Raw genomic sequence first — 8,225 nt, forward strand, 5'->3', positions numbered from 1 at the left:
GAATCCCATCGTCTTAATGCTGAGTGCCAAGCATTGTTTGTGGTTCTGTTGGTGTTGATGACGTTGTTGTACTGTTCCTCCCAGTAACACTCAGCTGGTGTTGAACATTGATCTGGCCCCCATACTGCACATGGCTGGCTGGATACGCCCGCAGATATGGACGGGAAGTCCATCCTCAAACTACTGGAACAAGACAAGACTGGAACACAGGTGGGAATGGGGTTCATATACAACAACAGGTAGGCATGGGTTCATTATCAACAGGTAGGAATGGGGTTCATATACAACAGGTAGGAATGGGGTTCATATACAAACAGGTAGGAATGAGGTCATATACAACAGGTAGGAATGGGGTCATATACAACAGGTAGGAATGGGGTTCATATACAACAAAGGTGAGAATGGGGTCATATACAACAGGTAGGAATGGGGTTCATATACAACAGGTAAGGAATGGGTCATATACAACAACAAGGTTGGGATAATGGGGTCATATAACAACAGGTTAGGCAATGGGGTTCATATACACACGGGGGGGGGGGGGTAACTCCCTGCAACAGACTAGCGCTTGGTCCACGGGCGACAAGCGACCTCACGCTACTGAAAAACAGAAACAGGAAATACAGAAAGAGACTCCTACCCTATGGCTCATTCTGGCTTGGACAAGGCTTACTTACACTGCTCCAGGCTCGACGTTGGGCCCGCGGAGGAAGAAGGGCACTCGGATGTCAAAGTCGTAGGGCATGGACTTCCCCTTGACCAGCCCAAACTGGCCGATGTGGTAGCCGTGGTCAGCTGTGTAGATTATGTAGGTGTTGTCCAGTTCCCCACTCTCTACCAACATCTCATATACCTGGGGGGAGGGGGGTGGGGGTATATGAGATGAAAAAAAGAACTGGTTTGTTGCAGATTGTAAAATTATAAGGAAAAAACTTAGAACGCTATCAAACCAAAAGCACAGAGACCCAAATAATGGTGAATTACGCCTTCATTACTGTGAGACTTTAAAACTCTATAAACGTACACTCAGAACCAAAAAAGCACAGTACAACAGCAAGCAGCTGACACTAATTGAGGAGTCCATAAACACAAACAACTTCTGGCAAAATCAAAACAAGAGGAATTAGCGAAACAAAATGGTGACATGTGGACAACCCATTTTAAAACACTCTACAACACCGTTCAAATTGACACAAAAGCAGAACAACGCCAAATTCATGAGAAGTTTGAATGGATTAGAAAAAGCTATAAAGGACGATCAAAATCCACTGGACTCCCCAATTACTGACCAGGAGATCTATAAGAAACTTCAGGCCCTCAAATTTGAAAAAGCATGCGGACCTGATCGCATCCTAAATGAGATGCTCAAACTCACTAGTGCCCTGACATCTGGAATCAAGGGCTCATAACCCCAATCTTTAAGAACGGAGACAAATTTCACCCTAACAATTTGTGTTTACAGTTACTTAGGGAAGGTTTACTGTAGTATTATAAATGTAAGAGTTCTAAACTTCCATAATAAGCACAATGTCTTGAGTAAAAGCCACATTGGATTTATACCAAAACATCGCACGACTGATCATATTTACACCCTACACACCCTGATAGATAAACATGTCCATCAAAATAATACCAAAATATACGCTTGCTTTATCGACTTCCAAAAAGCATTTGATTCTATTTGGCATACAGGACTGTTCTACAAAGTTATTGACAGTGCTAAAACATATGACATAATTAAATCAATTTACAATGGCAATACGTGCAGCATGAAAATTGGCAAGAAAATAACAGAATTCTTTAACCAGGGGCGGGGCCTTCGCCAGGGTTGCAATCTGAGCCCTGCACTCTTCAATATTTACATCAATGAATTGGCCACTATTCTAGAAAAATCCTCAGCCCCTGGTGTTAGTCTCCACAATTCAGCGGTTAAACGCCTGCTCTTCGCAGATGACCTATGCCTGCTGTCACCCACAGCACATGGCCTACAGCAGAGCCTGGACCTGCTAGAGCAGTACTGCCAGACCTGGGCACTGGCAGTAAACCCCAAAAATACTAAAATAAGGATTTTCCAGAGAAGATCCAGATCTCAGGGAATTAGACCAAAGTTCTGTACACACTACAATTACTTAGGTTTAAAAATAAGCTCAACTGGACACCTTAATGAGGCAGTGAATGAACTGAGAGAGAAAGCACGCAGGGCATTCTACGCCATTAAAAAACAAATTCAACTTGAAATACCTATTAAAAACTTGCATGCAGAGTTCTGTAAGATTCTCCTACATGTCCAGAGGAAAACTACAAACAATGCATGCAGGGCAGAATTACGCCAACATCCACCAATAATAAAAACTCAAAAAAGAGCAATTAAGTTTTGGAAACATCTAAAATACAGTGAACCCCTCTCATATCATTACCAAGCCCTGCAATGCCAAAAGCTGAGCAAAGAAAAGAGTCCCCTCATCCAGCTGGTCCTGGGGCTGAGTTCACTAACCTTTTCTACTAACACACTGAATCCTCAGGACCAGAACATCCAATCAATCAGAATAAACCAAATTACAACACAGTCAAAACAAAACTACATTGCTTATTGGGAAACACAAGCACAAACACAAAGCAAAATGCAGTTCTATCTGGCCCTAAATTTACAGTACACCGTGGCTAACTATTTGGCCATGGTTACTGATCAAAACCTTAGAAAAACTTGACAAAGTACAGGCTCAGTGAGCACAGCCTTGCCATTGAGAAGGGTAGACACAGGAAAACCTGGCTCCCTGTAGAGGAAAGGCTGTGCAACCACTGCACAACAGCAGAACCTGAGACGGAGCTGCATTTCCTGACAAAATGTCAAAAATATAAAACAATTAGAGAGTGTAATTTCCCCAAATTTGAAACCCTTATTCAAGGTTAAAGACCTCTCTGATGAGAGTAGGCTACCCGTCCTGTTGGGGGAGGACGCAGAGAGCTGTTGGTTGGCAGCGCACTACATTGCTGCCTGCTATAAGTTGAGTGAGTGAGTGAGTGAGTGAGTGAGTGAGTGAGTGAGAGAGAGTGTGAGAGAGTGTGAGAGAGTGTGAGAGAGTGAGAGTGAGAGAGGGAGAGAGACTTGAGAAAAACTATTTTTGACCCCACTCTAAATAATGATGATGGTATTTTAATATGAAGGAGAAAGGCGTCCATCAGTAGCGGTATTGGAATCCACACTGACCAATAAGAGGAGATGAGCTCATAGGGATGTGAATTGACTAATGAATAAACAAAATGGTGGAGACAAATCCTCTTACCTTCTGTACAGAGTCATCCACTGACATGAGTGTTTGCAGTCTCTTTCTGTGCAGGAAGTTAGTGAACTCCATGTGGATGGGTCTCATGGGACCGGTGTACTGCATGATCCAGTGTTTATCCATGTTGGGGGCGTAGTTATAACTGGGGGTGCTGCGGAGACGACAGGAGAGGAGACAAGCAATGGTTACAAACGAGGCCTGTCTGTCGATACAGCGAGTGTAGGGGAGAGGGGACTTATGGGATTGGTGTGAGTTATAACAGGGGGTGCTGCGGAGATGACAGAAGACACCCAAAAATGTGTTGAAAATATTATTTTGACCCATTCTGTGTTTTTTACATTTGAATTCCCAATGGACATAAAGAAGAAGAGACTATTGAAAAAATGACGTTACAATATAGAAGCTATGAAATAAACAGAACGTGTCTTAAAGAGAAGCAGAACCTGTTTAAAGAGAAGCAGAACCTGTTTAAAGAGAAGCAGAACCTGTTTAAAGAGAAGCAGAACCTGTTTAAAGAGAAGCAGAACCTGTTTTAAAGAGAAGCAGAACCTGTTTTAAAGAGAAGCTGAACCTGTTTTAAAGAGAAGCAGAACCTGTTTTAAAGAGAAGCAGGAAACCTGTTTTGAAAGAAGAAGCAGGAACCTGTTTTTAAAAGAGAAGCAGAACCTGTTTTTAAAGAGAAGTAGAACATGTTTAAAGAGAAGCAGAACCTGTCTGGAAGAGAAGCAGAACCTGTTTTAAAGAAGAAGCAGAACTGTTTAAAAGAGAGCAGAACCTGTTTTAAAGAGAAGCAGAACCTGTTTAAAGAGAAGCAGACTGTTTAAAGAGAAGCAGAACCTGTTTTAAAGAGAAGCTGAACCTGTTTTAAAGAGAAGCAGAACCTGTTTTTAAAGAGAAGCAGAACCTGTTTAAAGAGAAGGCAGAACTGTTTAAAGAGAAAGCAGAACCTGTTTTAAAGAGAAGCAGAACCTGTTTTAAAAGAGAAGCAGACTGTTTTAAAGAGAAGCAGAACTGTTTTAAAGAGAAGCAGAACTGTTTAAAGAGAAGCAGAACCTGTTTTAAAGAGAAGCAGAACCTGTTTTAAAGAGAAGCTGAACCTGTTTTAAAGAGAAGCAGAACTGTTTTAAAGAGAAGCAGAACCTGTTTTAAAGAGAAGAGAACCTGTTTTTAAAGAGAAGCAGAACCTGTTTTAAAGAGAGCAGAACCTGTTTTAAAGAGAAGCAGAACTGTTTTACAGAGAAGCAGAACCTGTTGGAAGAGAAGCAGAACTGTTTTTAAAGAGAAGCAAACCTGTTTTAAAGAGAAGCAGAACCTGTTTTTTAAAGAGAAGCAGAACCTGTTTTAAAGTAGAAGCAGAACTGTTTTTAAGAGAAGCAGAACTGTTTTAAAGAGAAGCAGAACCTGTTTTAAAGAGAAGTAGAACCTGTTTAAAGGAGCAGAACCGTGTTGAAAAGCAGACTGTTTTAAAGAGAAGCAGAACCTGTTTTAAAGAGAAGAGACCTGTTTTAAGAGAAGCAGAACCTGTTTAAAGAGAAGGCAGACCTGTTTTAAAGAGAAGCGAGTAAGAACGCAACTGTTTTAAGAGAAGGAACCTGTTTTAAAGAGAAGCAGAACCGTTTTAAAGAGAAGAGAACCTGTTTAAAGAGAAGCAGAACCTGTTTTAAAGAGAAGCAGAACCTGTTTTAAGAGAAGCAGAACCTGTTTTAAGAGAAGCAGAACCTGTTTTAAAGAGAAGCAGAACCTGTTTTTAAAGAGAAGGCAGAACCTGTTTTTAAAGAGAAGCAGAACCTGTTTTAAAGAGGCGAACCTGTTTAAGAGGAAGCAAACTTTTTAAGAGAAGCAGAACCTGTTTTAAAAGAGAAGCTGAACCTGTTTTAAAGAGAAGCAAGAACCTGTTTTAAAGAGAAGCAGAACCTGTTTTAAAGAGAAGCAGAACTGTTTTAAGAGGAAGCGGAACCTGTTTTAAAGAGAAGCTGAACCTGTTTTAAAGAGAAGCAGAACCTGTTTTAAAGAGAAGCAGACGCTGAGTTAAGAGAAGCAGAACCTGTTTTAAAGAGAAGCTGAACCTGTTTTAAGAGAAGCAGAACCTGTTTTTATCAGAGAAGCAGAACCTGTTTAAAGAGAAGCAGATCCTGTCTGGAAGAGAAGCAGAACCTGTTTTAAAGAGAAGCAGAACCTGTTTTAAAGGAAGCAGAAACCTGTTTTATAAGAGAAGCAGAACCTGTTTTAAAGAGAAAGCAAACGTTTAAAGTAGCACTGTTTAAAGAGAAAGCAGAACCTTGTTTAAAGAGAGAAGCAGAACCTGTTTTAAAGAGAAGCAGAACCTGTTTTAAAGAGAAGCAGAACGTGTTTAAAGAGAAAGCAGAACTGTTTTAAGAGAGAAGCAGAACCTGATTTTAAAGAGAGCAGAACCTGGGTTTAAAGAGAAGAGAACCTGTTTAAATAGAAGCAGAAACCTGTCTGGAAGAGAAGCAGCAACTGTTTTTAAAGAGAAGCAGAATGTTTTAAGGAGAAGCAGAACTGTTTTAAAGAGAAGAAACCAGAACCTGTTTTAAAGAGAAGCAGAACATGTTTAAAGAGAAGCAGAACCTGTTTAATAAATGTTAGAGAAGCAGAACCTGTTTTAAAGAAAAGCAGAACCTGTTTTAAAGAGTGAAGCTGAAACCTGTTTTAAGAGAAGCAGAACCTGTTTTAATAAGAGAGCAGAACTGTTTTAAAGAGAAGCGAACTGTTTTAAGAGAAGCAGAACCTGTTTTAAAGAGAAGCAGAACCTGTTTTAAAGAGGAAGCAGAACCTGTTTTAAGAAGAAGCAGAACCTGTTTAAAGAGAAGCAGAACCTGTTTTAAAGAGAAAGCTGAACCTGTTTTAAAGAGAAGCAGAACCTGTTTTAAAGAGAAGCAGAACATGTTTTAAAAGAGAGCAGAACCTGTTTTAAAGAGAAGCAGAACCTGTTTTTAAAGAGAAGCAGAACTGTTTTAAAAGAAGCAGAACGTTGTTTAAAGAAGAAGCAGAACCTGTTTTAAAGAGAAGCAGAACCTGTTTTAAGAGAAGCTGAAGCCTGTTTTTAAAGAGAAGCAGAACCTGTTTTAAAGAGAAGCAGAACCTGTTTAAAGAGCAGCAGAGGACCTGTTTTAAAGCGAAGCAGAACTGTTTTAAAGAGAAGCAGAACCTGTTTTAAAAAGAGAAGTCTTAAAGAGAAGCTGAATGTTTTAAAAAAAGAAGAAGCAGAACCTGTTTTAAAGAGAAGGAACTGTTTTAAAGAGAAGCAGAACCTGTTTTAAAGAGAAGCAGAACCTGTTTTAGAGAAGCAGAACTTTTTAAGAGAGAAGACAGAACGCTGTTTTAAAGAGAGCAGAACCTGTTTTAAGAGAAGCAGAACCGTTTTAAAGAGACCTGTTTTAATAGAGTACAGAAGTAAAGAGAAGCAGAACTGTTTTAAAGAGAAGCGCAACCTGTCTGGAAGAAAGCAGAACCTGTTTTAGAAAGAGAACGAAGCAGAAACCTGTTTTAAAGAGAAGCAGAACCTGTTTTAAAGAGAAGCAGAACCTGTTTAAGAGAGAAGGAGACCAGTTAAAGGCAAACCTGTTTTAGCGAAGCAGAAACTGTTTAAGAGAAGCAGAACATGTTTTATAAGAGAAGAGAACCTGTTTTGAAAGAGAAAGCAGAACGTGTCTTAAATGTCCCTAAATAGAACAGCCACCAGAGCAACTAACCATAAAGAAACCCTTTAAGGTTTCAGCAGTAAGCAACACAGCCTATATGGGAATATGAGGTCATGTGAGAAGCAGTCTGTCGGTTTCTACCCTTCTGCCCGCTGTGTTTATCAATCAAATCAATCAATCATCTCTCTCTCTCTCTGCCGCTCTCTCTCTGAGCGCTCTCTCTCTCTCTCGCCGTCTCCTCTGCCTCTCTTCTATCTCTCTCTCTTTCTTCTCTCTCTCTCTCTCTCTCTCTCTCTTCTCTCTCTCTCATCTCTGGCTTCTCTCTCTCTCTCTGCTCGCTCTGCCTCTCTCTCTCTCTCTCTCTTCTCTCTCTGCCTCTCTCTCTCTCTCTCTCGTGACGCTCTCACTCTCTCTCTCTGCCCGTCTCTCTCTCTGCCCGTCTCTCTCTCTCTCTCGATTCTCTCTGGCTCCTCTCTCTCTCTGCCGCTCTCTCTCTCTCTGCGCGATCTCTCTCTCTCTGCCGCTCTCTTCTGCCGCTCTCTCTCTCTGGCCGGCTCTCTCTCTCGCCGTCTCTCTACTCTGCTCGCTCTCTTCGCATCTCTCTGCCGCTTCTCTTCTCTCTGCCCGTCTCTTCTCTTGCCGTCCTCTCTCCTCTGCCGCTCTCTCCTCTCTCTCTGCCGCTCTCTCTCCTCTCTCTCTGCCGTCTCTCTTCTCTCTCTTGCCGCTCTCCTCTCTCTCTCTCTCTCTCCTCTCTCCCTTTCTTTCTCTCTCTCTCTCTCTTTTTTCTCTTCAGCACTCTCTCTGCTCTCCCATTCCTCTCTCTCTCTCCCCTCTCTCCTCCTCTCCCTGACTATCTCCTCCTCTCACACCAAGACGACAGACCTGTTGCTTTTGGCTCGGATAAAAATTTGAGGGTTGGCACATACTTAAGAAAAAAATTGCTGTGGTTGACTCCAGACCCCAAAGTCAAGTTGACTAAAGTCTTGGACTCGTAAAAGCTAATAATTGTGATGATCGTAACTATAGTTTAAAACCAAAAATACTTTTAGACTTTTACTCAAGTGTATTTTACTGGGTGACTCACTTTTACTTGTGTAACTTTCTCTTTCTAACGTATCTATAATTTTAATGAAGTATGTCCTTTTTCCACCACTGGGTGGGTTGGTCTGTGGGTGTGAGTGGGGGGATGGGTAGGTGTGGGTGGGTGGGTGGGTGAGGTATGGGTGGGTGTCTGTGTGGGTGGTGTGGGTGGGTGAGGGTGTGTGTGGTGTCTATGTGG

At 41.6% G+C, this 8,225-nt stretch overlaps 1 protein-coding gene and 1 long non-coding RNA gene across 2 annotated transcripts in view; both read right to left on the reverse strand.

Annotated features, from left to right (window-relative positions):
* The window catches only part of LOC139023062 (uncharacterized), an 870,035-nt gene that overhangs the window by 315,594 nt on the left and 546,216 nt on the right, over positions 1-8,225 (reverse strand). The gene's annotated exons all lie outside the window — the stretch shown is intronic.
* LOC111952206 (extracellular sulfatase Sulf-1-like) overlaps positions 1-8,225 on the reverse strand; it is a 13,179-nt gene that overhangs the window by 913 nt on the left and 4,041 nt on the right. Inside the window, exons 2-3 of the mRNA XM_023970763.2 lie at positions 3,285-3,435; positions 678-853 (exon numbers count right to left, since the gene is read on the reverse strand). Of these exons, the coding sequence (XP_023826531.2) occupies positions 678-853; positions 3,285-3,435 (327 nt within the window). The remainder of the gene's footprint in view (positions 1-677; positions 854-3,284; positions 3,436-8,225) is intronic.

Source organism: Salvelinus sp. IW2-2015, linkage group LG26 (genome assembly GCF_002910315.2).
Source record: "Salvelinus sp. IW2-2015 linkage group LG26, ASM291031v2, whole genome shotgun sequence".
In the NCBI taxonomy this organism is placed as follows: domain Eukaryota; kingdom Metazoa; phylum Chordata; class Actinopteri; order Salmoniformes; family Salmonidae; genus Salvelinus; species Salvelinus sp. IW2-2015.